The following is a 27,028-nucleotide window of genomic DNA, read 5'->3' as shown; positions in this document are numbered from 1 at the left end:
AGGACTTTGATGGAGAGACTTGAGTAGTTGCGCTCACCTGTAGCCCTCCGCTTACAGATGAGCTCTGGCTTTTACTGGACATGAATTAACAAAATGTCCAGCAACTCCGCAATAGAGGCACAGGCGGTTGGTGATCCTCCGTTCCCTCTCCTTATTCGAGATGCGAATCCCTCCCAGCTGCATGGGCTCAGTCTCAAAGCCAGAGGAGGGAGATGGTTGCGATGCGGAGCAGGGAAACACCGTTGATGCGAGCTCTCTTCCACGAGCCCGGTGACGAAGATCTACCCGTCGTTCTATGCGGATGGCGAGAGCAATCAAAGAGTCCACATCTGAAGGAACCTCCCGGGAGAGAATCTCATCCTTAACCACTGCGTGGAGTCCCTCCAGAAAACGAGCGAGCAGCGCCGGCTCGTTCCACTCACTAGAGGCAGCAAGAGTGCGAAACTCAATAGAATAATCCGTTATGGACCGTTCACCTTGGCATAAGGAAGCCAGGGCCCTAGAAGCCTCCCCACCAAAAACTGAACGGTCAAAAACCCGAATCATCTCCTCTTTAAAGTTCTGGAATTTGTTAGAGCAATCAGCCCTTGCCTCCCAGATAGCTGTGCCCCATTCTCGAGCCCGGCCAGTAAGGAGTGAAATGACGTAAGCAACCCGAGCTCTCTCTCTAGAGTATGTGTTGGGTTGGAGAGAGAACACAATCTCACACTGCGTGAGAAAGGAGCGGCACTCAGTGGGCTGCCCGGAGTAGCAAGGTGGGTTATTAACCCTAGGTTCTGGAGGCTCGGCAGGCCAGGAAGTAACAGGTGGCACGAGACGTAGACTCTGGAACTGTCCAGAGAGGTCGGAAACCTGAGCGGCCAGGTTCTCCACGGCATGGCGAGCAGCAGACAATTCCTGCTCGTGTCTGCCGAGCATGGCTCCTTGGATCTCGACGGCAGTGTAACGAGCGTCTGAAGTCGCTGGGTCCATTCTTTGGTCGGTTCCTTCTGTCATGCAGGTGAAAGAGGACCCAAAAGCGACTTAACAGAAACAGAGTTTATTTAAGTCCAAACAGGGAATAACAGAAATCCTCTAGTCTGTAGAGGGGAATAACTGGAGAAGCGGCCACAGACTGCAGGTCGCTTCGGGTAGGCGCAGGCCGTAGTTGACAGAGACACCTGCTCACACGCAGCATCTGATGAAGGCAAAAAACACGACAGGACAGGGCGATACACAATCACAGCAAAAACACGACAGGACAGGGCGAAACGCAATCACAGCATGGTGAATACTAAACAAGGAACCGACGGGACAGGAACGGAACACAAAGGAATAAATAGGGACTCTAATCAGGGGAAAGGATCGGGAACAGGTGTGGGAAGACTAAATGATGATTAGGGGAATAGGAACAGCTGGGAGCAGGAACGGAACGATAGAGAGAAGAGAGAGCGAGAGAGTGAGAGAGGGAGGGGGAGAGAGAGGGATAGAAGGAGGGAAAGAACCAAATAAGACCAGCAGAGGGAAACGAATAGAATGGGGAGCACAGGGACAAGACATGATAATAAATGACAAACATGACACTCTCAACCAGCTTCATGATGTAGTCTCCTGGAATGCATTTCAATTAACATGTGTACCTTGTTAAAAGTACATTTGTGGAATTTCTTTCCGTCTTAATGCATTTGAGCCAATCAGTTGTCTTGTGACGAGGTAGGTGTGGTATACAGAAGACAGCCCTATTTGGTAAAAGACCAAATCCATATTATTGCGAGAACAGCTTAAATAAGCAAAGAGAAAATATAGTCCATCATTACTTTAAGACATGAAGGTCAGTCAATGCGGAACATTTCTAAAACTTTGAAAGTTTCTTCAAGTGCAGTCGTTAAAACCATCAAGCGCAACGATGAAACTGGCTCTCATGAGGACCGCCACAGGAAAGGAAGACTCAGAGTTACCTCTGCTGCAGAATATACATTCATTAGAGTTACCAACCTCAGAAATTGCAGCCCAAATAAATGCTTCACAGTGTTCAAGTAGGACATCTCAACTTAAACTGTTCAGAGGAGGCTGCGTGGATCAGACCTTCATGGTCGAATTGCTGCAAAGAAACCACGACTAAAGGACACCAATAAGAAGAAGAGACTTGCTGGGGCCAAGAAAAATGAGCAATGGACATTAGACCAGCAGAAATCTGTCCTTGGTCTGATTAGATTTTTGGTTCTTTGTGAGATGCAGAATAGGTGAACTGGGGATCTCCGCAAATGTGGTTCTCACTGTGAAACATTGAGGAGGAGGTGTGGGTGGTGAGGGGGTGCTTTGCTGGTGACACTGTGATTTATTTAGAATTCAAGGCCCACTTAACCAGCATGGCTACCACAGCATTCTGCAGCAATATGCCATCACATCTGGTTTGTGCTTAGTGGGACTATCATTTGTTTTTCAACAGGATAATAACCCAACACATCTCCAGGCTGTTTAAGGGCTATTTGAGTGATGGAGTGCTACATCAGATGACCTGGAGAGTTCTGTAGCTCAGTTGGTAGAGCATGGCGCTTGTAACGCCAGGGTAGTGGGTTCGATCCCCGGGACCACCCATACGTAGAATGTATGCACACATGACTGTAAGTCGCTTTGGATAAAAGCGTCTGCTAAATGGCATATATATTATTATTATATATTACAATCAAAGGACGTCAACCCAATTGAGATGGTTTGGGATGAATTGGATGGCAGATTGAAGGAAAAGCAGCCAACAAATGCTCAGCATATGTGGGACCTCCTTCCAGATTGTTGGAAAATCATTCAAAATCATTTGATTTGTTTAACACCTTTTGGGTTACTACATTATTCCATGTGTTATTTCATAGTTCTGATTTCTTCACTATTATTCTACAATGTAGAAAATAATACAAATAAAAACCCTTAAATGAGTAGGTGTGTCCAAACTTTTGACTGGTACTGCATATATTTTGTATAGTTTTATCAAAAAAGTATAACTTTTATTTTTATGAATTTCAATGAGGAGAATGGTCCTCCCCTTCCTCCTCCGAGGAGCCTCCACAGGTGGAAATCCTTCCCATAAGAGTGTAGGCTGTTATAGCAGCACAGGGGGGACCAACTCCATATTAATGCCCATGATTTTGGAATGTTTGACAAGTGTACATAGAACTCCATATTAATGCCCATGATTTTGGAATGTTTGACAAGTGTACATAGAACTCCATATTAATGCCCATGATTTTGGAATGTTTGACAAGTGTACATTGAACTCCATATTAATGCTCATGATTTCGGAATGTTCGACAAGTGTATGTAGAATTGCAGGAAATTAGCTTTAAAACAGTATAATTTTCCTGGGGGAGGTTAGTCCCCCGTCTCCCGTCTAGGGGTTGTGGCAGGGGGCAATGCAATTCGCATAGCAAATCTCACTTCAAGCTTTCTTCAAAAGTTATTAGCCGTGGATAACACCCTTGACGCCCTGCTTTGGAAATCCCATTCAAAACAACCCATTCAAAAATATTTTTGAGGTGCAAAGCACGCTTCTTCTGTTCCACGGACAAACAAAATTCAGAATAAGACCAGCTCTTGCGACTCTCACCGACGGCAAACTCACCCAATGCATATATAACACCCCTCGTGACTTCAAATGGATCCCCCAGGTAACACATCTAGTGATTTCTTAGTTTCCATCAAAACTTTACTTATTCTGCTTCCTTTGTTTTTCACTTACTGTAGCCCACTCCCTGTACTTTCATTTTCACCGGAGCTGTCATCAGTTTCGAACACAACATCCATTTCCTCGATCTTCATCATGTGTCCTCTTTCTGGAGGACGTATAGGTCAGGCATCATGTGCACTGCTGCATAACAAATATACATATAGATACTATATTGATCTTCAAGGGGGAAAAAAAACAGAATTTCCCCTCAAAGATTAATATTGATTTATCTACCTATTCTAACTCATTGTCCATATACCTCTGATGTGTGTTAGGGTCTCTCCTCCAGGAACTTAGTGCTGGAGCTTTCCAAGGAGATGCACAATGTCAGCTCAACAAGAGACTAAGCTCAGCTCTCAGAACTCCCTCACACACACCTGTCTCAGTCTCCAGTATTTATGCTACAATAGTTTATGTGTCGGGGGGCTAGGGTCAGTCTGTTATATCTGGAGTATTTATCCTGTCTTATCCAGTGTCCTGTGTGAATTTAAGTATGATCCCTCTAATTCTCTCTCTCTTTCTCACTTTCTCTTTCTCCTTCTCTCTCTCCCTCTCTCCCTCTCTCTCTTTCTCTCTCTCTTCTCTCGGAGGACCTGAGCCCTAGGACCATGCCTCAGGACTACCTGGCCTGATGACTCCTTGCTGTCCCCAGTCCACCTGGTCATGCTGCTGCTCCAGTTTCAACTGTTCTGCCTGTGGCTATGGAACCCTGACCTGTTCACTGGACGTGCTGCCCTTGTCCTGGACCTGCTGTTTTGGACTCTCTCTACCGCACCTACTGTCTCTAACTCTGAATGACCGGCTATGAAAAGCCAACTGACATTTACTCCTGAGGTGCTGACCTGTTGCACCCTCTACAACCACTGTGATTATTATTATTATTTGACCCTGGTGGTCATCTCTGAACGTTTGAACATCTTGGCCATGTTCTGTTATAATCTCCACTCGGCACAGCCAGAGGAGGACTGGCCACCCCTCAGTCCCTGGTTCCTCTAGGTTTCTTCCTAGGTTCCGACTGTTCTAGGGAGTTTTTCCTAGCCACCGTGCTTCTACATCTGCATTGCTTGCTGTTTGTGGTTTAGGCTGGGTTTCTGTACAGCACTTTGTGACATCGGCTGAGGTAAAAAGGGCTTTATGAATACATTTGATTGATTGATTGATCTTGCCTTTAAATCTTCAGGTTGCAACAGGACAACTACACAAGGGTTCCACATACTCTGGCCACAAAGACTGCCAGATGGCCCTAAACCGAGAAGAATACACCCAGGTCAAACTGGGACGAAGCTCTGAGGTCATGCTGGATCTTCATAAGCTAAATGTTCTCATTCAGCAGATTCTAAATCTCCTCCCTGCAGGGTTACTATATCTTTAGTAACATACAGTTAGGGCAATTGCCATTTTGCTATGTAGAAATGTGTCTGTCATTAGCCTACAGTAATCTACCTCTTATGCAACTACCCCGTTTTTGTTACAGGAAATGTTAATGGCAATGGTGGCTTAGTTTGTTTCCTGTCACAGAATAACGCATTTAGATTTCTTTGCATTGTTTTTGACTGTCAATATCAACAAATGTTTTAAATACAAATACATGCATTTCTTTATGTAAAATGGATATTTTAATATATTGCACACTGAAGCAGGGATTGCGTCATTTCCGGCTACATGCAAGAAAGTGGCACATTTAATTTTCTGATACCACTGGCGATTAATTTAAAGGTTGAATTTCTGGATCTACACTCCAATTTTTGGTATTTGGTGGTCTCTTTTGTTCCATGTTTTGTAATGTTGAGCTTTCCTTTATATTACTTTTTGACTTCTGACATCATGGAATATATTGCACACTTGAAGTGTCAGATAAACAACCTTCATGGGTCAAGTACAAGCAGATGATCACATGTAGTAATCAGTAACAGTGCCATCCTCAGACACTCCAGGTAAGTACATGTACATACATGACATATAGTGCATTCAGAAAGTATTCAGACCTTTTTATGTTACTTACAGCTTTATTCAAAAATGGATTCAATTGTTTTTTCCCCTCAGCAATCTACACACAATATCCCATAATGACAAAGTAAAAACATATGATTTTTTTCTTCTCACATTTACATAAGTATTCAGACCCTTATCTCAGTACTTTGTTGAAACACCTTTGGCAGCGATTACAGCGTAAAGTCTTCTTTGGTATGACGCTACAAGCTTGGCACACCTGTATTTGTGGAGTTTCTCCCATTATTCTCTGCATATCCTCTCAAGCTCTGTCAGGTTGGATGGGGAGCATTGCTGCACAGCTATTTTCAGGTCTCTCCAGACATGTTTGTCAAGGACATTCAGAGACTTGTCCCGAAGGATCTCATCAAGGATCTCTCTGTACTTTGCTCCGTTCATCTTTGCCTCGATCCTGACTAGTCTCCCAGTCCCTGCCGTTGAAAAAGATCCCCACAGCATGATGCTGCCACAACCATGCTTCACTGTAGTGATGGTGACAGGTTTCCTCCAGACGTGACGCCTGGCATTCAGGCCAAATAGTTACATCTTGGTTTGATCAGAACAGAGAATCGTGTTTCTCATGGTCTGAGAGTCTTTAGGTGTCTTTAGGTGCCTTTTCGCAAACTTCAAGCTGGCTTTCATGCAGTGGTGTAAAGTACTTAAGATGATGTACTTAAAGATGATTTAAAGTACTACTTAAGTTGTTTTGGGGGGTATCTGTACTCTACTTTACTATTTATATTTTTGCCAACTTCTACTTTTACTTCACTACATTCCTAAACAAAATAATATACTTTTACTCAATACATTTTCCTTGACACCCAAAAGTACTCATTACATTTTTCCAGGAAAATGGTCCAATTCACACACTTATCAAGAGAACATCCCTGGTCATCCCTACTGCCTCTGATCTGAAGGACTTGCTTGTAAATTATGTCTGAGTGTTGGAGTGTGCCCCTGGCTATCCGTCAATAAAAAAATAAATAAAACAATTGTGCCGTATGGTTTGCTTAATATAAGGAATTTTAAATGGTTTAAATTGTACTTTTACTTTTGATACTTAAGTACATTTGAGCAATTCCATTTACTTTTTATATTTAAGTATATTTAAAACCAAATACTTTTAGACTTTCACAAGTAGTATTTTACTGGGTGACTTTCACTTTTGCTTGAGTCATTTTCTATTAAGGTATCTTTACTTTTACTTAAGTATGACAATTGAGTACTTATTTTTTTTCTCTACTGTGTTATTGACTTGTTAATTGTTTACTCCATGTGTAACTCTGTGTTGTCTGTTCACACTGCTATGCTTATCTTGGCCAGGTCGCAGTTGCAAATGAGAACCTGTTCTCAACTAGCCTACCTGGTTAAATAAAGGTGAAATAAAAAAATAAAAAAATAAAAATTCCACCACTGATTTCATGTGCCTTTCACTGAGAAGCGGCTTTTGTCTGGCCACTGTACCTCAAAGGCCTGATTGGTGGATTGCTACAGAGATGGTTGTTCTCCCATCTCCACAGAGGAACCCTGGAGCTCTGTCAGATGGACCATCAGGTTCTTGGTCACCTCCCTGACGAAGGCCTTTCTCCCCTGATTGCTCAGTTTGGCCGGGCAGCCAGCTCTAGGACGAGTCTTGGTGGTTCCAAACGTCATCCATTTAAGAATGATGGAGGCCATAGTGTTCTTGGGGACCTTCAATGCTGCAGAAATGTTTTGGCACTCTTCCCCAGATCTGTGCCTCGAGACAGTCCTGTCTCAGAGCTCTATGGACAATTACTTTGAAACTTAAATAAGGTATTTATTTTATTATTATTTTTGAAAAACCTGTTTTCCCTTAGTCATTATGGCGTTTTGTGTGTAGATTGATAAGGATTTTATTTTAATTTGATCCATTTTAGAATAAGGCTGTGACTTAACAAAATGTGGAAAAGGTCAAGGGGTCAGAATACTTTCCGAATGCACTGTATATTATACTATACTGTATTTCCCAGTATTACTATCCATAGAATGTAATCATAAAAGAAAGGATTCCATTTTAGATTTGTTTGGTCTCAGAATTTCAATCATCCAATTCTCATCGAATATTTGGTCAAACCAGTCTTTCAAACTTTGTGTGTGTGTCAATTATTTACAAAGTCTACAGGACTTCATGAATGAAAAACGAAACTAGATGAAACATGTTTTCGCAGGCATTATTTTGAAACGCCTGTACGCTGTACACAAGGGAGGAGAGTGAATAATATTTTTTTATAGCTATGTCATATGATTTATTGGTCAATTTGTTGTAAATGTTTGAATTTAGTTGACCCTGTGATTATGTTAAATGTTGATTCAATACATGAGATTTATTGTAGGCCTATTTTTTTGAGCGTGAAAAACGTATTGCCTATATGGGTAACGTTAGATAAAAATGAAAAGAAAATTATATGCAGTGAGGGAAAAAAGTATTTGATCCCCTGCTGATTTTGTACGTTTGCCCACTGACAAAGAAATGATCCGTCTATAATTTTAATGGTAGGTTTATTTGAACAGTGAGAGACAGAATAGCAACAACAAAAATCCAGAAAAACGCATGTCAAAAATGGATTTGCATTTTAATGAGGGAAATAAGTATTTGATCCCTCTGCAAAACATGACTTAGTACTTGGTGGCAAAAACCTTGTTGGCAATCACAGAGGTCAGTCGTTTCTTGTAGTTGGCCAATAGGTTTGCACACATCTCAGGAGGGATTTTGTCCCACTCCTCTTTGCAGATGTTCTCCAAGTCATTAAGGTTTCGAGGCTGACGTTTGGCAACTCGAACCATCAGCTCCCTCCACAGATTTTCTATGGGATAAAGGTCTGGAGACTGGCTAGGCCACTCCAGGACCTCAATGTACTTCTTCTTGAGCCACTCCTTTGTTGCCTTGGCGTTGTGTTTTGGGTCATTGTCATGCTGGAATATCCATCCACGACCCATTTTCAATGCCCTGGCTGAGGTAAGGAGGTTCTCACCCAAGATTTGATGGTACATGGCCCTGTCCATCGTCCCTTTGATGCGGTGAAGTTGTCCTGTCCCCTTAGCAGAAAAACTCCCCCAAAGCATAATGTTTCCACCTCCATGTTTGACGGTGGGGATGGTGTTCTTGGGGTCATAGGCAGCATTCTTCCTCCTTCAAACACGGCGAGCTGAGTTGATGCCAAAGAGCTCCATTTTGGTCTCATCTGACCACAACACTTTCACCCAGTTGTTCTCTGAATCATTCAGATGTTCATTGGAAAACTTCAGACGGGCATGTATATGTGCTTTCTTGAGCAGGGGGACTTTGCAGGCGCTGCAGGATTTCAGTCCTTCACAGCGTAATGTGTTACCAATTGTTTTCTTGGTGACTATGGTCCCTGCTGCCTTGAGGTCATTGACAAGATCCTCCCGTGTAGTTCTGGGCTGATTCCTCACCATTCTCATGGTCATTGCAACTCCACGAGGTGAGATCTTGCCTGGAGCCCAGGCCCGAGGGAGATTGACAGATTGTTTCTTCCATTTGCGAATAATAGCACCAACTGTTGTCACCTTCTCACCAAGCTGCTTGGTGATGGTCTTGTAGCCTATTCCAGCCTTGTGTAGGTCTACAATCTTTCCCTGACATCATTGGAGAGCTCTTTGGTCTTGGCCATGGTGAAGAGTTTGGAATCTGATTGATTGATTGCTTCTGTGGACAGGTGTCTTTTATACAGGTAACAAGCTGAGATTAGGGGCACTCCCTTTAAGAGTGTGCTCCTAATCTCAGCTCGTTACCTGTATAAAAGACACCTGTCCACAGAAGCAACAACCATTCCAGCAAATGAATTACTTAAAATGCAAATTAATTACTTAAAAATCATACCATGTGATTTTCTGGATTTTTGTTTTAGATTCCGTCTCTCACAGTTGAAATGTATCTATGATAAAAATTATAGACCTCTACATGCTTTGTAAGTAGGAAAACCTGCCAAATCAGCAGTGTATCAAATACTTGTTCTCCCCACTGTATGCATAATATTGCAAATATAATAGAGGACTTTTATATATGGGGGATTGTCTCGTCTGACTACCTGATTGATATAATCTAGTTTATTGTAGCCTACATCTTTTCAAATTAATAGCAAGTTAGCCAAGGGTGCCACAGTAGCTTGATCAATCTGCTTAAAATGTGCATTTGTAAGTTATATTTTTAAGATGTATTTTGATTTTTCCAGAAATGACTTCAAGCGATGCAGATAAGTGACATGCAGTGCCTAATCGCATTATAGAGCACCTGAATGATAGTGATGCTCAACTGTTTAAAACAAATTCCAGAAAGTGTACAGAAGGCCACCGCAAGAGAAGACATGGCTAGAATCATTATCAAACACTATGGATTGGTTGAGTCTATCCTTGAAGTGAAGAGAGTGATGGAAGAGATCCTAAGCAAGGACTCTACTGTTCAGAACCTACTGCTCCCCATTGTTAAGGACCAGAATAGGAAAATGCAGAAAGAAAATAAAGATATTACAATTTCACAGAAAGTGTAGCATTAATGACTTTACATTCCCATTCCCATCTCACTTTCCATCTCTGGTCAGCAGAAATTGTTGAGTGCAACCAGTTTGTTGATAATGTAGTTGTTGATTATTTTTCCATCCCTGTAGGATGGCATAAGAATCGCACAACATAATTGATTCGGAGTCCGAGACATCTAGCCACTGTTATACATTTTAAATATGTATAACAAGTTTTGATAGTATTACAGACTTATTTTTCTGTATTGTTTTCCTTGCGAAGATTTCCCTTTAAATTAGTAACATTTCCCCAGGGTGTGTGATTGTTCAGTGAATGGTACATTTTTATGGAAATGATGGCATCGTATGCAGTTGTACTGTTACTAGGCAAATCAGGTGCGTTTTCACTGCTCTAGTGTAATGGTAAATTGCTGCTGTGCCTCACCCAGTAGGATTTAAACATTAAGATGAATAAAATGTATTATTTTATTAAAATTACATTTTTTACTCAGGACAGAGAGTGAGAGAATCGAAGGACCAGGAGTTATTTTTCAAGCTTAAAATAAAATTGCATTTGTTTGAATCATTCAATTGAATTTATACAGTAGGTGTACAGAATGGCCATACATATTCTGAATGGATGTTCACTTGACAAGTTCTATGAACAATGGTGATTGATCTTATTTACTCCTCATGCCTATGTTTGATTAATTCATATATTTTGTTTTAAAGAGCAAAAGAAGAAGGGGCAAGGGAAAAGCAACAAGTTAGGCCCTGAGTTAGGGATCTTTTCACAAGCTGAATGAAAGTTAGCGTGTTAGCCTTGTCTGAAATGAAGAAAAAAAACAGATCAGACAGGTGGCCTCTGGTAGACAAATTGTTTGATGGAAATACAGCATAGAATTTGAATAAATTGTCAGCTCTACCCATGTTATATGAAATAACCACTTATAGTTTCATTTTCTACTTGACATCAGGGTCATCCTCCCTCTTCCAAGCGCACTCTCAAATCCTGGGTAAGTGTTTGTCTCTTTTATTTATTTAAAATATGGAGGACCAACATGACCACCATTACATGATGAGTAACATTGTCTGAGCCCTGAAGACTCATGTTAGCTCCCAAAGTTTGAGTCAAACAGATGTTTTGGGTTTAATACCTGGTTGGTCACATAAGCTGCGTTTAAACAGGCAGCCCAATTCTGATTCTTTTTTTGTGTGAAAAGATCTGACGTGACAGGTCAAAAGACCAATTAGTGCAAAAAAGATCAAAATTGGTCTGCCTGTGTAAACACAGCCATTGACTGATCCTCTTTCCCCCTCTTTGGTCAGATGATAACTATCGCAAAGCGGAAAACCTTGGAATAACTCATGATAAAGTGATACTTGGGAAGATGATCACAAAGTCTGATTTGATACCTAACAAAAAGAAAAAAAGGTTTTTATTTCAAGATGGGTCTGGTTGATGACACAGATTGTATCGAAGTCATTGTATTTGGAAAGGAGAGACACGACTTCTTCAAAAAGGGAATCTACTACCTGTTAAGGAATCTAATCATGAGCGACAACACAGTGAATGTCACATGCAGAATCAATGTTTCCAAAAAAAGCCCTTTTGAAGTTCGTAACTGGCTTGATGAGGAGGCCTGGATGCTCAATCATCAGACAGTCCTCTCCGTAGCTGATGCCAACGAATCTGATGCCGGCACCAAGATGAGCATTCAGGGAACTGTAATTAAAGAGGTGTCCTCATAACTTTTTACAGACATATGACCTTCAATAAACCTTTTCTTGGTGAGTTTTGTAAATTGCCCCCTCTGTTCTAACTTAGGGGACTGGGAAAGAGAAAAAGCAGAGAAAGCTGACTGCACAGCGCTTCCTGGCCTTGCAGGACGAGCTGCGCTGCAATGGTTGGCATTGGAGACACTATCAGGGTGACCCAATGTGTACACCAGTGAGTATGAAGACAGTATTTCTCTCAACAAAAGAAACCATCTTCCAATCTTTCTCCTTCTAGATATGGTTATGATATCCATTCACGATTTTCAAAACACTTTTATTACCCGCTGTTTGTATGCAGATCCAGGCTGCTAAATCGAAGACTGTAATGTTGTCCATTCAACCAATTGCGTGCAATGACGAGGTGACCCTGGAGGCAGAGAGGATGGAACACTAAACACATTCATTGTGGCATTAGAACTCCAAAGACCTTTGGGATTAAACATGATGAAAGTGTTGAGAAGATACTTGTTGATATGTTTCTATTCTCTGTGGAGGAAGAAATACACAGGAATAAGATTACAGCTCTAAAAAAGGTGAAAGTCCAACCTGAATGATAAAATGTTTCCAGGTTAGAAAGTTTGATCATAGGCTGTGCAAATTTGGCAACCTAACCACTAACCATTAACCAATGGCTTGAAAAGTCATGCTTGTGATAGTATATAATTCTAACATGTATTTCGACATTCACGTCTTCATTGTGTAAAATATGTATCTGGGAAAAGGTTATTACCTTGCTGGGATATGGCAAACTGAAGTGATACACCACATTTGCTCATGAATACTTTCCATTTCTGTCTGATTTCTAGTGTATAATTTTGGATGTAAACTATTTGTATTTCACCAGTGGCAAGTCACGAGGTGTAAGGGGTTTCTATCGGTCTTTTAAGTAATAATAATACTGTGTAATTATGGAGCTTTTAGTAGATGCTGAAAGAGACATGGCTGATAATTACTGTTTATAATCAATACATATTACTAAGAACTGATTTACTGTAATCTTAAAAATAATTCTTAGAATTGTCAACTTGATAAATAGAATGGACAAACACTTAAGAGACAGCATGATTGTGTTTAGTTACATATATACGTAAAGCTTGTTAAAGAGCAGTGATACTATCAAGAGCAATGTACGGGCTTCTTATTTTATTCAACTGTTACCACGCACCTGCAAAAAATATAGCTCAGATGTGCTAGTGCCTTTTGATGTTTAATTTTGAAATTAAACTGCCTTGGCAATATGTCTTGTTTTGTTTCATGTTGCTTTGGAAATGTATTTGACATTTTTTATTATCATATTCAATGAAGCGATTTAATTTAATTTATACTTCCAGTTTATTGCAGGGAACATCGACAAGAGATTGAAGTCCTTCACATAAAGTACCATTTATAGATCCTTTCACATCATTACACTCCGGAGAATAGCGAGGCCGGGGAAAATACAATAAACACATTAAATAAATGCATATTTTTATACACCATCCTACACATTTTATACACCATTCCTTTTCTGAGGAATTACTATAGCAGATTTAACTAATACAAATAACTATTACAGTTAGGGCTGGAGTCGATCCGTATTGCGGCAGTTCCACGTTATAGCTCGATTGAAATGTTTGGGAAGTCCCTACCTTAAACCCTAACCATTTAAAATGTAAACTTCAATGGGGTGACATCCCAAGGATCCCAGCAAGCAAGGACTGTTCGCAGAGGCTATTCACAGCTGCCTGAGATATTAGAGAAAGGAGGAGATAGGAATCCCATTGGGCAATGAATTGAGAAACGATGCAGCCAGCGGTTGCTAAACTAATCATCACGCAATCCCTTCTCAAAGTCAGGGTATGTAGGTGCTTTCAAGACAACTGGGAACTCGGTCAAATCAAGACACCAGTGATTTTCAGGTCGGAAATTCGGTGATCAAGAAAGATGCCTGTGTTTCCGACTTGGAATTCCAGTTGGATGACCAATCAAAAGCATTTTTCACTGTTGGAGCTTATTTTTTCCCCCTAGTTCCCAGTTGTCTTGAAGTCTGAGATTTCTGAGTTCCCAGTTGTTTTGAATGCGGCATGAGTTGAGAAACCGGCCTTTTTTCCTAGAAAGTATGTAATGGCACGATTCCAAATAAGATATTACAGAGAATGTATTTTTATTTTATTTAACTAGGCAAGTCAGTTAAGAACAAATTTTAATTTACAATGACGGACGACGCTGGGCCAATTGTGCCCAGCTATGGTACTCCCAATCATCGCCGGCTGTGATACAGCCTGGATTCGAACCAGGGACTGTAGTGATGCCTCTTGCACTGAGATACAGTGCCTTAGATCGCTACGCCACGGGAGCCTAGAACAAGTTAATTATCTCACATCTCTGAAAGATGTGTAATGTTGTACTTCTTGTTCACAACATTTATGCAAATTTTGGGATGAGCTAGCACCCAATTGACTCCCATTCATATCTTAGAGAATAGGGCCTATTGTGCCAAAATTGCATAGAATGCACTGCACAGCCCATTGACGACGCATGGGCAACGTATACAATGGCCGTTAATACGATTCAAATGGAGTTTCCCATCTCCTCAAAACGCTGCATGTCGGCTCAATCGGAAATTGCCTTTACATTTTAACATTAATCTTCCGCGATATGGACTGATCCCAGACCCTATATTTTTACAGCATACAATTCACAACAGCAAATAAATAAACACAAACACAAAATGTATTTAACAATTTTTGACATATCTCTTGATTTGCCTGACAGACATTGACCATCTATCAATTTGCTGTCAATTCAGGCTGATAATTACGTATTTCTGTAACTGTAGTGATCTGTTGAGTTGCATCTAGGAATTTGTGGTGAGTTATCTAGCATAAATGTAATGTTTGGTCTATGAGGGGAACAAGACTTCAATTTTTATTGATCATTATCAATATTGTCAGTTAGCATTGATGGGTTACAGTTTAGGTCAATTCAATAAATAGTTGTATGCAAATACAAAGAATGATAACATTTCAATCAATAGCATAACAGAAAGGACTTATGTTCAATGTTTTACTATACACATAGCTTTTTATAAGGTTGCTTCCCTTGAGAACTTAAATTAGTGTGTTTATAATCTTCTGATGCTTCAGGGGAATTTATGTCACCATGTACTCCTGCCTCTTGTTGAGTCTGACCTGGCAGAGTGACACCGCCCCCACTGCAACATAGATGGCTGCTGCAATGAAGCAGTTGATGCCCACCTGGTTATAGAGTCCATAGATGGTTCCCGGTGGGTTCTTACTGTGGGGCAGATAGAGATGAGCCAAACAGATGAGTTTGGGGAAAACAATCCAAGCAAGGCAACATGGGATGGTTTACAAAGAGTGAATTCAAAGGGCATCTACACTAGCAGTCAAACTAAGCACCTAATGGTCCCTTTTCTTCACACCACTTACTCATTGCGGATGTCCTCCTCAGTGAAGGGCACATCCTCAATCAGCACAGCAGACTTTGCACTGAAGAAGATCCCCAACATCACCTGCAATACAAAAAGATGATACATATGTAGGGATGCACGATATATCGGTGAAAATATCGGAATCGGACAATATTAGCTAAAAATGCGAATATCGGTATTGGTCGATGTCTAGTTTAACGCCCAATGTGCAAAACCGATGCCAAAGCTGACGTGCATACCTATATAACGAAGGTACATGACGTAATGACACCACGTAAAATTTAGCTTTGTACATGCAACACAGCATTCCTAAACTAGCCCACAATGTCTGCTGTCAATGTCTGCTGTGTGGATCGAGCAGTCAACAAAGTCAAGCAGTCATTTGAAAGAGTACCAACATTTCAGTGAGACAACTTAAAGGCAAAATCAATTAAAGCCAAAAGAATGGAATTCATTGCCCTTGACAATCAACCTTTCTCTGTCGTGGGTGATGTTGGCTTTTGCCGACTGGTTCGAGCACTGGTTAACACTACCAGTAATAGTGTCACTGCTATTAGCTTCATGACATACATACTATGGAACGTCGTTTGGGTCTTTGCGTTATGTGTTGTGATGCCAGTCACAATAAGGATTAAGCACAATAGTGGAATTTGCAGTTTGCCTTCAAATGAAAAATATGTCATTGACTGATGGAAATGAATACAAATAGTAGAATTATGCCATATGTTTATTTTGAAGCCTAACCACAAAGTCCACTATTGTGGCTAATCCTTATTGTGGCTAGCTTTACAGATGGGTCCGAACACCATGAATCAAATAAGAACTGTCTTTGAAATTAGGGTTATTTTAGATGATGATACCTAGCTATATAGTTAGCTAGCTAACTATTGCTACTGAAACAGATGATGACGTTTTGCTATGTTTTTTTTTGGGAAGAACATTGTTTGCATCCATGAGCTAGCTAGCTTTTTTTTATGACAAGCACTGTAGGTGCATGAGACAACTTTTCCAGCATCATAGCATAGGTATCAATGAATCGTTGTGACATATGAAATACGAGTGATGGTGTAATCAATGCGTAATAACTACATAAAACATTTATGAACTTGTTGAATTATTATGTGATGTGCAGTCAAATTCAGGTCCTGATTGGTCAAATAGTATAATAGTTATTTGATGCATCAAATGTTGTTAAATAGTTTTATTTTTTGATACGCAAATAGCCAAACGGCGTTCCATAGAAATCCTGATTGAGAATGAAACGACTGAACAAATGAACAACGAAACAGCACAGCAAGTAAGTGAAAGAAATACGTTTTGATTATGAATTACTGGTACTGGGGCATACGTAAATGCGAACAAAATAAGTTTTGGGTCAGTGTGGTGTGTATAACATTTATTTAACTAGGCAAGTCAGTTAAGAACTAATTCTTATTTACAATGGCGGCCTACCAGGCCAAACCGCTGGGCAAATTGTGCGCCGCCCTATGGGACTCCAAATCACGGCCGGATGTGATACAGCTTGGATTCGTATCAGGGACTGTAGTGACGCCTCTTGCACTGAGATGCACTGCCTTAGACCGCTGCGTCCATGTGTTAGCTATTTAACTGTACTAAAATGCTTAAAAGGCCGCTAACACGTTAAATATCGGTATCGTTCTTTGGTTGGGAAGGAAAATAAAGGATATCGGTATTGGACAAAAATGTAATATCGGTGCATCACTATACATATGTATTGCATTATCCACATTCAGTCTGGTCAAGAGTGTTTACAGGGTCAATTAATATAATAATAATATATGCCATTTAGCAGACGCTTTTATCCAAAGCGACTTACAGTCATGTGTGCATACATTCTACGTATGGGTGGTCCCGGGAATCGAACCCACTACCCTGGCGTTACAAGCGCCATGCTCTACCAACTGAGCTACAGAAGGACCAATTAGGGCCGAGTCAGTAGAGACATCCTGTGCATACAGGGTCGATTGACAAACTCAGTCACACAATTTGTCATCAAACATCAGCCAATGAATTCCACTGCTATATCTAGCATACCCGTACAGTTAGTCAAGAAGAGAGGTTCTAGCAACACCAGACTGTTATTTTATGTGGTTAGCTATAATAACCAGATTCTGGAAACTGCAAGTTAACGTTACTTAAGCCCACAATCAGCTATAGGTGTCTTATCAAATATGCTGATTGTTGACTGATATTGAAACGTGGAACATCTTGACACCTAGCTAGCGTTAGCAGATACTTTACTTGCAAGCGTGCGGGTGGGAAATACCGACTACAGTACTACTGTCTGTAAAAAAATAAAAATGTTTAAAAAAGTACTAGTCTGTAACGCTAACATTAGCTAGCTAGCTAATCCTTACCAACATGATGACTCCCCATATGCTGATCACTATTCCACAGGCGGCCATTTTCGGACCGCAGAATAAAAGAGATGGCATTCTTCTAGTTGATATTTTCTACCAAAATATATAATTTCGATACACTAATCTAAAACAGTCGTTTTCTTTTCTCAATGGACGAGCGTCAACCTAACCTCCATCAGCTGACACTCGATTCATTCCGTAGTAGCCCTCTGTTACGCTCCGCCTTCTCCTTTCTCGACTCTCGCGCGACGACAATCAGCAACTATAACTAGCAAATATTTTTGAAATAGCTAAATGTGGTTTGCGAACGAAAAAGTTACACTTTGTTAAGTCGCTAAATGTACCGCCTTCTATGGTAGATAGCTTCCTCCTTACTAACGTTAGCTTTCTAAGATGTTGTTGTTGAGTGGGATAGGAATCTAGCTAAGTTAGCTGGCTATCCAGGTGGAGTCAGCAGCAGCACAAAATGACTTCCGCCTCTACTAAGGTAAGAACTGTCAAAAGAGATCTTAAACAGTGCTGCTCAAATGTACTACTACTGATAATTATAATTTGTTGAGTGCTTATATTTGTCCTATTTCACACATGTATAAATGTATTTTACGCATGTGGGGAATTGAAATATATATTTTTTTCGCATATCCCAACTCTACCTAAAAGCGTCTGCTAAATGGCATATATATATATATATATATATATCTACCCGAGACACCCTCGGAGAGTGGTGTCGCGGTGGCTAGGTTTAGTCACAACGGCGACCCTGGAACAATTAGGGTTAAGTGCCTTGCTCATGGGCACATCGACAGATTTACTAGTTTAACCATGGGCACCATGATGGTGTGCAATAGTCATACGACCCTAAGCTAATGCAGTACTATTGATATAAAGTAAAACTTGTCCATGCCTCTTACTGTAACAGGTGGGAGAGATCTTCTCAGCCGCAGGAGCTGCCTTCACCAAGCTGGGTGAGCTTACCATGCAGCTGCATCCAGTAGCTGACTCCAGCCCTGCAGGGTGAGTGTGAACACTCACAGACACACACACACATGACAATATGGAGATTAAGGTGTATTCTCTGTACTTCTCTCCCCAGAGCCAAATGGACAGAGATGGAGATCGAGATCTTGCGTTCAGCTGTGCAGCGTTTCAGTGATGATCTGAACAGCATCAGCTCTGTGATTAAGGAGCGCACTGTGTGAGGACCCTTCTGTCCCCTTTTTCTTGCCATCCACATTTTTTTTTCTATCCTGCCACACTTTTGCTCTCTTTCTCCCTCTATCTTTTATCATACTGCACCCACTCTTACCTGTCTTTTCCCACACATTTACATTTACATGTAAGTCATTTAGCAGACGCTCTTATCCAGAGTGACTTTCATCCATTGATCTTTCATCTTTACTGCCTTCTTTTGAAAGAAGATGTCTGGTGGGGTTAATAAATCTGTTGACAAATGATCTAATTTACAATGTATACATCCTGTATGAAAATCACATTACCAATCTGTTGCCTGTTTTAATGCAGAGCCCAGATAAAGACAACAGTGAAGAGGAAACTGTATGAGGACAGCAGGATGCCCCTCTCCTCAGACTCTCTCAAAAAGACCACCAAGAAGACCACGGTCACCATGGCAGCCGCACCAGCACCCTTGGCCCCCACAGTAATTGCTGTGCCCACCTCACAGGTTGTCCTGACAACAGGGCTTCAGAGCACCTCTCCTATGCCCCCTGCCATCAAGAAACAGAAAACCGCAGGTGAGTGGAATAGGCCTTTACCTCAAGGGGCAGGGATTGTGTGATGAAAATATTTAGTAGACTAGATTTTCATCCATAGTCCAAGACATTTTTTTTTTAAATAAAATTTTTACCCCTTTTTCTCTCCAATTTCGTGGTATCCAATTGTTTAGTAGCGACTATCTTGTCTCAACGCTAAAACTCCCGTACGGGCTCGGGAGAGATGAAGGTTGAAAGTCATGCGTCCTCCGATACACAACCCAACCAAGCCGCACTACTTCTTAACACAGCGCCATCCAACCCGGAAGCCAGCCGCACCAATGTGTCGGAGGAAACACAGTGCACCTAGCAACCTTGTTTAGCGCGCGCTGCGCCCGGCCCGCCACAGGAGTCGCTGGTGCGCAATGAGACAAGGATTTCCCTACCCTAACCCAGATGACGCTAGGCCAATTGTGCCCCACGGACCTCCCGGTCGCGGCCGGTTACGACAGAGCCTGGGCGCGAACCCAGAGTCTCTTGTGGCACAGCTGGCGCTGCAGTACAGCACCCTTAACCACCCGGGAGGCCCTACCAAGACATTTTTTGTAGAAATTACTTGAACCTTTTATCCAATTGATACTTCTGATGCATTTACTCCAAGCATTGGCTACTTTGAATGTGCAAGTTTATTAACATATTTTCCCTGTCTGTCCGTGTGTAGATGTGATGCTCAGTGCTCTGAATGACTTGGATGTGAACAGCGACCTGGTGGACATTGAGGGACTGGGAGATGGATCCAACACCAAGCTCAAATTCGATCAAGGTGAATAATATCAGCTCCATCACTGGCTCTCAATCAATATGGTTCACATTGTGTCATTATGCTCAGGTCACAGCTGAAAATATAGTTGTCTTCATCTGTTCTCTGTTTTTAAATCTGTGTGGCTCATCTTGTTTTCTCAGAGAGCCTCAACCTGGACTCCAGCCTCATCATGAACTCCAGTGACTTGCCCCTCCTGTCTCGCTGACCTCTAACCCCACTGTACCCGTGGGTTGGAAAACCTGGAAAACCTGGTTCCCTCTGTCACCAGAAAGCAGATTACAGTTGGTATTCTTGTTACAGAGCTATTTTAGCAGATGCATTTCTATGGACCCCCCCCCCCCAATCAAGTGCTTCTCTATTCAGTCTGTGGCTTTTCTAGAGAAACCCCCCCATTTCACTCTGTGAAAAAAAAAATGTGTTGCGGTGCAGGGGTGCGTTCAGTATACATTATACATTTGTTACGTTGCAGAATGGTTTGTACTGAACGACATGTTTCCCCAACACGTTCTTGAACAGACTTTGAGGTACGTTTTCTCTGTTTGGTAGGTGTGGCTTGAAGCAATGAGTGAATATTTAAAGGGAAGCAGCAGGGTGTTCCACAACCTAGTTCCCTTCCTGTTTTTTCAACTGGTTGTTCAGAACACCACCGTTTCTGTTGCTTTAAGTATTTTCTTGTACTGAATGCAGCCATTGGGCATATTCATTAGGCAAATTCTGTTGAAAAAAAAATCTTGAAAGCAAACAAAATGAAACCGGGAGGGACTTACCAGAATCAGTCCAATAGAAACTCTTTTTTAGCTCTTTACTTCCGCTGGGTTATTATACGGTTTCCGTAATGGAGTGAGTGTACATGTTGTGTACCACGGGTTGATATATTTATAAAGACAAGATATAGGCTAGCCAAGTTTTATTTAAATGTTGTTCAAACAATGGTTGTGCATGACATGATTCCTTTTTATGCTGTTTAGTAAAATGTTAATATATATTTTTTTGTCTTTCACTGTGCTTGTAGAATTGTGACACAGAGGGTAGCAGTTCGACTGCCATCTAAGGTGGTTATAAAGAAAGCTTGCAGAAATGGACAGGTAACCATATCAAATTATCTATGGAGACAAAGGAAAGTCCACAGGTTTTCTGATATAATACAGTGACTTTTATTATCATGATTTTATTTATATATTTAAAAGTTGTGCATTATTCCCCCCCCTAAAACTAGACACATTTTGTGTCAACTTTACAGGCATGAGAAAGGCTACTCGGAGGGAATTAATATAGTTTCTCTCGCTCTCTATTAAAAGTTCCATTAAAAAATACAATCCTCTTTTTATGTAGACTTTTCTCAAAGCTATTTACAGTTTGAAAATACTTGAATGGTCTGGCAGATGTGCTTTAGTTCCCTTTTTTCACCTCTTCTTTCCTTTCTCACCTCTCTCTTTCATCCTATCATTCTTCTGTAGGCCTCATTCTAATGTCCGTTTGAAAATCAGAAGAAAAAGGAGCCCTCTTAACACTGACATGTTGTTTTTAGAGAACAAAATTTAAGATTGTGGCAGATTTTTGTAAAATGACACAATGAAAAGGAATAATAAAAGAATCAAAGAACATCTGTAAATTATTATACACATGTTGTGTTTTAACTGACCACAGCACCAGTCAGATGGTCTCCTGGTTTGAGGTTTGCAATTGAGATGGCCAGATGAGGCCTCGGGCCGTCTCCTAGGTCTCAGACCCAGGACTTGTCTTATCTCCTACAGGCAGTGGTCTCCTTGTATGATGGTGGGGTGGGGGTTCAACTGCAATGAACATCAACAGGAGATTAAAATATTTTATATTTGGCTTCACATCATCTCCAACTCAATGTATTTCCCTCCCTATATAGTTCATCCTCTGCAACAGGATGGAATTGGTGAAACTACCACTGAATATTAGTGCCATTTGATTGCAAGTTAACCTCTGGCTAACTGCAGATACAATTGAGTAAGTTATGAGAAGACATCTTCTATTGATGTTCATGTAATTTAACCTTAGTATGCATTTACAGGATCTTCCCATACTCAGGAAATAGTATAAAATACATGTCGAAAGCCACCTTATATTTCTGTACATGGTGTATGAAAGATAATAATTTGGGGTTGGCAATGTAAGTTGATTGATGATCTACATTAAGTGTCTCAATCATACAGCTTTTGAGAGAAATGAAACTGACGCTGGTTGTCAATTTAAACAATGTATGCCAGCGTCATAGAATATTTTGGGCCAAAGGAACCAAACTACATTATTGAGAACAACAAGTTAACATGAATAGAACTTAAAACAACTAGAGTTTTTATTTCCCTCCAAATTCACTGATTGTCACTGAGGAAAAACAAAGTTTCTAAATCTGGGGTTAAGATCAGAAGATGACCCTCAACCCTTGCTGACCTAAGCACTTCTTTGAGACAGGACAGAGACCTGATGAGAAATTAACAAATTAAGCAACAAATATACAACACAACAGCATGTCTTAAACAGGATCCCATTTGTGTAACAGCAATATTGATTAATAATGTGAAACTAATACTGTGCAAAATCTTAATTGGAAGTAGAATGTTCTGTCCACAAAAAGGAGACAATTTAGAGAAAATAATCTGTCTGTTGGTGTAAAACTCAGCTCTGGAAAGGGCATTTGAAGAGTATTACACATAGTTACTATCAATAACATTATTTGTTTTTGTATAAGACACTTCTCTAAGCAGCTTGTACTCTTATTTCACAAGTCAAAAGGTCTGGAGGTCACAGACTCATGCATGGGATTAAAATACAGAACTTTCCCATAGATTACATAAACCCAAACAACATGATATACCCATGATGTCACTTATGATATTTCACAATATCTATGAGGGTCCTGAGCATGTACAACCATACCACATTACAGAAGTCAAATAATAACATTCATGTAATCAATGGGAAAATGTGATAACACCCCAGGGGCTACCCTTTTTAAAGTAGTATGTATGAAGAGAAAGGGTAATACCACGCACTACCCAGAGGACTGAGATCACCAGTCGAGGTCCCTTCTATCAAACTAAAGTTTACACACACCTGTCAAGAGGTGAGTATCCATGCCAATCTCTCATTAGGTTTAGGCCGTAAAGGACCAGGACTGGGTGGGTCCTCTGGGCAGAACTTTTCCTAGGGATTCTATAACTACAGAACAATCCCCCTCAGCCAGAGAACCCACTCCCAGTCCTGCCTTAAAGGCAGCCCTGCTTATATCAGTATTCACATATTAATACACTATTCACATAGACAAACTAAGCCACCGCTGGCTTGACAGTCTGCTGTGACACCTTATCTTCATGTCTCATTTTTGAGCGCTTACTTCTGGACTATCAAAGAATACTGGACGATTGGGTCACGTTCAGTGGGATTACAACATGCCCTCACCATTACCCCTGAACACAACACAAAAGGCCTTTTAACACCTAACTTTGATATAAACAAAAGCCCAACAAGGAAAAGTATAGTCTCTTCACCCCTGACTTCCTTTGGCAGGGCATTTCATGCAACCTTCTGATTAACAAAGCACAGGTGCCAGTCTTTGAGTAACATATATATATTATCTTGATTACAACTCAAGACATGATTACTTCAGGAGCCAAGGAATATGATGAGTTTCCCCAAGGCTCTGATGGTTTGAGGGAGAGGAGCGCTCTGATAGGCTGTGAGTAGAATCTAGGACTGACTGTAGTCCTGGTATGTGATAGGCTGCTGGTGTTGTGGTTTCTAGATATTGGGCTGGTGAGAGGTGAATGAGGGGGGAGGAGACAGGTACAGGGTACTACCCTGGGGACTAGCACCACACACAGACACACCACCTGTAGGAGAGCCAGCAGATGCCTGAGTCACACTGGGGGAGAGGGAAAAAAAACAGGAAGTTAAAAGAGATGCAGCTAGCACCATATTCAAAAGTGTGCGAGAGTTTGAATGTCTCTAGTTCTCACCTGACTGTGTAACTAGTTCGGTGAGCAGGATCTGTTACCCCGGCAACAAACAGCTTCTTCGGCGGACCATCAGACTCCACTCCTCCTACAAGACAGAACGACAGGATGAAAGAGAAGACAGACACACACACACACACCAAGGCTGAGTAAAGTAAGCACCATTCTTTTTTATTGTAATTTTTTTTTACCCCTTTTTCTCCCCAATTTCGTGGTATCCAATTGTTGTAGTAGCTACTATCTTGATTCATCGCTACAACTCCCGTACGGGCTCGGGAGAGACGATGGTTGAAAGTCATGCGTCCTCCGATACACAACCCAACCGTACTGCTTCTTAACACAGTGCGCATCCAACCCGGAAGCCAGCCGCACCAATGCGCCAGAGGAAACACCGTGCACCTGGCCACCTTGGCTAGCACACACTGCGCCCAGCCCGCCACAGGAGTCGCTGGTGCGCGATGAGACAAGGACACCCCTACCGACCAAGCCCTCCCTAACCCGGGCTACGCTAGGCCAATTGTGCGTCGCCCCACGGACCTCCCGGTCGCGGCCGGTTACGACAGAGCCTGGGCGCGAACCCAGGGACTCTGATGGCACTGGTAAGCACCATTCTTGAAGCACTGTTCTTACCTTTCCTTTTCAGTGGAGTCAGGGCAGGCCATCTCACAGTAGAGCTGACTGTTGGCCTGGCAGTGAAGGGACACTGTGTTAAATAGGATAGCTATAAATCTACACAAGTTAGTTTGTCAAGCAATGTGAAATTCAACTCACCCTCTAAACCTCCGAGTTGGACTAGGGGACGAATTGGGTGTGATACCACTGTCCGGTAAATGGAATCCCTGTGAAAGACAGGACGAATATAAGTAAATATGAGAACTCTTTATCCATCCATTTATTCATCATCTATGCATCAATCCTCTCCCCATGCTTTGGTATAACAAAGCACTACAGTCACATGCAGAGGGAGTACTCACCACTGATGAATGGTCATGCCAGTGACTGACAGGAGGGACCAGGTTGGAATCACTACAACAAAAGAGAAAACACAGAGAGAGAGAGTGGGTGTGTGTGTGTGTGTGTGTGTGTGTGTGTGTGTGTGTGTGTGTGTGTGTGTGTGTGTGTGTGTGTGTGTGTGTGTGTGTGTGTGTGTGTGTGTGTGTGTGTCACTACCTTACCTCAGTCTCTGAAGACTCCCCCTGAGTGTCGTCTCCATATTCTCTTCCTTGAATGAAAATACACACTTTCAGTCAGTGGTCATACACACATACTACAGTGTGCCACACACACTGAAACACCAATGTGAGCATTTACATAAGATAACCTCACACTGAACTGTAATAACACACTGGCTAATGTATAAGCAAACACTCAAACCAGCATCATTACTCAAAGGCAGGCATTTGCACAAATAGAGGGAAGAGGCCCACAATATCCCTAACCTTGTCCTCACCTGCCTTTTGTGGTCTGGTCTCTCACCACCCAATGAGAAAGGGGACAGGGGGACGGCCTATGGAATCAAGACTGAATGTATTATTGTTGGTCTGTTGATGGAGTAACTGACAGAATACTGAATGATCACACACACACTCACCAGAGAAGGACAGCTGGGGTTGACAGAGACACTGCTCCGTCGATACCGGGGTGAAATAGTTGGACTGAACACTGTCATACCATCGCTGTTATGTGGAAGGAAACAAACAACAAACTCAGAATCATTCCAAGGCAAACATATTACAAACATGACTGCAAAAATCTAATTTCATAAATGACAGACAGACAAATATATTTCAATCAAGTAGAATATAAATTCCACTAACCTGACACTCGTGATCATGGGGGCGCTGTTCGATCTACGAAGAGCCCCGCCTCCGCTCCCGGCAGCTGCGCCTGCGCACTGGTCCACTTCCATTCGTTCCATTTCTTGAAATCACCGGCCTCCAGCCTGGCAGCGCGAGCTGCTGGCCTAGGAGCGCTCAGAGGCGGCGTACGGCCCTACTCTATCCGGGTGAAAGCCCGACCTGCAGGCCTCACACACAAACCTTTCGGTCCAATTCAGAGCAGCTAAATCAGCGGGAAATGTCCTTGGTGTCTTCCCTCTATCTCATTTTTGTTAGATGAAGTCAGACTTGGCACAAGTTACAGCAAGCGACTATTCGTAACTAGCTAACCTTATAAAGTACTCAAATGCAATTCCTGTTGTCGCACAAAGGCTAAACAAACACATACTTGACCAATACTGTCAACTAGAGAGATATATCCCTTACAATAACTTTTAAGGGAAATTCGGTTAGGCGGCCAGTTGAGACGTGACTTTTTAGGGTTAGCTAGCTAGCTACAGTAGCTAACCATTAACACTCCAACTTGGCTAGGTAGCTAGTAGCTAACCAGTCAGAGAATAAAACAACAGTCCTCAACAAAACATTTGCGTCGTTGAAAAGTTCCATCCTCCGGTTAAGTTGTCCATTGCGTCCTCAACGAAATCGACAAAATATCCCAAAAAATGTAACTATTTATCAAAATATAACTAATTGAAAGATTTCACAACATAGTCCTCCACCAAATAGAGGCACTTCGTAATCTGTCATAACAGTGCCTCTCCCTGGTTAGATATAATATTGCATGAAGGAGATTCACTCCAACAAGGCTGTAGAGACGAATGAGCACCTTGCCTGACTGCATCACTTTTTCCAAACAGATTTGAATAGTAAACATACAAGATAAGGTTTGGATATGGG

General features: G+C 41.6%; 3 protein-coding genes across 8 annotated transcripts; 1 reads left to right on the top strand and 2 right to left on the bottom strand.

The window, feature by feature from the left end:
* Window positions 1–13,277: 13,277 nt before the first annotated feature.
* LOC123998780 (ribonuclease kappa-B) lies at window positions 13,278–18,199 on the bottom strand. The gene is made up of 3 exons (XM_046303915.1): window positions 17,776–18,199; window positions 15,396–15,478; window positions 13,278–15,240 (listed from the first exon to the last, which is right to left on the bottom strand). Exons 1-3 carry the CDS (start codon window positions 17,851–17,853, stop codon window positions 15,096–15,098), a joined length of 306 nt encoding a protein of 101 aa, XP_046159871.1. The 5' UTR covers window positions 17,854–18,199; the 3' UTR covers window positions 13,278–15,095.
* LOC123998779 (chromatin complexes subunit BAP18-like) lies at window positions 17,996–21,925 on the top strand. Of its 6 annotated transcripts, none has more exons than XR_006832336.1 (8): window positions 17,996–18,265; window positions 18,698–18,792; window positions 18,872–18,973; window positions 19,300–19,529; window positions 20,209–20,310; window positions 20,451–20,591; window positions 21,323–21,395; window positions 21,768–21,925. XR_006832336.1 is itself a non-coding variant. In XM_046303914.1 (6 exons), the coding sequence occupies exons 1-6, from the start codon at window positions 18,245–18,247 to the stop codon at window positions 20,513–20,515; spliced, it is 615 nt and encodes a 204-aa protein (XP_046159870.1). In that variant the 5' UTR covers window positions 17,996–18,244; the 3' UTR covers window positions 20,516–21,925. The 6 variants fall into 6 exon arrangements, 1 of the variants encoding a protein (XP_046159870.1); XR_006832337.1 differs by having other exon boundaries at window positions 20,451–20,595; XR_006832334.1 differs by having other exon boundaries at window positions 21,323–21,925.
* Window positions 21,449–26,903, bottom strand: LOC123998778 (P2R1A-PPP2R2A-interacting phosphatase regulator 1-like). Its single transcript, XM_046303912.1, has 9 exons — window positions 26,111–26,903; window positions 25,885–25,969; window positions 25,744–25,800; window positions 25,469–25,515; window positions 25,268–25,319; window positions 25,065–25,132; window positions 24,924–24,979; window positions 24,297–24,381; window positions 21,449–24,202 (listed from the first exon to the last, which is right to left on the bottom strand). The coding sequence occupies exons 1-9, from the start codon at window positions 26,209–26,211 to the stop codon at window positions 24,079–24,081; spliced, it is 675 nt and encodes a 224-aa protein (XP_046159868.1). The 5' UTR covers window positions 26,212–26,903; the 3' UTR covers window positions 21,449–24,078.
* Between the last annotated feature and the right edge of the window lie 125 nt (window positions 26,904–27,028).

The sequence above is a fragment of the Oncorhynchus gorbuscha genome, linkage group LG16, assembly GCF_021184085.1.
Source record: "Oncorhynchus gorbuscha isolate QuinsamMale2020 ecotype Even-year linkage group LG16, OgorEven_v1.0, whole genome shotgun sequence".
NCBI lineage: Eukaryota > Metazoa > Chordata > Actinopteri > Salmoniformes > Salmonidae > Oncorhynchus > Oncorhynchus gorbuscha.
This window is presented reverse-complemented; position numbering and strand designations above follow the sequence as displayed.

Excerpts from the sequence above, each read along its gene's own strand:
- LOC123998779 (XM_046303914.1), top strand. The coding sequence starts at position 18,245 with ATGACTTCCGCCTCTACTAAG. Across the intron at positions 18,793-18,871 it reads GCTGACTCCAGCCCTGCAGG|AGCCAAATGGACAGAGATGG; the intron begins GTGAGTGTGAAC and ends TTCTCTCCCCAG. Across the intron at positions 19,530-20,208 it reads CAAGAAACAGAAAACCGCAG|ATGTGATGCTCAGTGCTCTG; the intron begins GTGAGTGGAATA and ends GTCCGTGTGTAG.
- LOC123998780 (XM_046303915.1), bottom strand. The coding sequence starts at position 17,853 with ATGCCATCTCTTTTATTCTGCGGTCCGAAAATGGCCGCCTGTGGAATA. Across the intron at positions 15,479-17,775 it reads TATGGGGAGTCATCATGTTG|GTGATGTTGGGGATCTTCTT; the intron begins GTAAGGATTAGC and ends TTTGTATTGCAG. Across the intron at positions 15,241-15,395 it reads GAGGAGGACATCCGCAATGA|TAAGAACCCACCGGGAACCA; the intron begins GTAAGTGGTGTG and ends TCTGCCCCACAG.
- LOC123998778 (XM_046303912.1), bottom strand. The coding sequence starts at position 26,211 with ATGGAACGAATGGAAGTGGACCAGTGCGCAGGCGCAGCTGCCGGGAGC. Across the intron at positions 25,970-26,110 it reads CCCATGATCACGAGTGTCAG|CGATGGTATGACAGTGTTCA; the intron begins GTTAGTGGAATT and ends TCCACATAACAG. Across the intron at positions 25,516-25,743 it reads GACCAGACCACAAAAGGCAG|GAAGAGAATATGGAGACGAC; the intron begins GTGAGGACAAGG and ends TTTTCATTCAAG.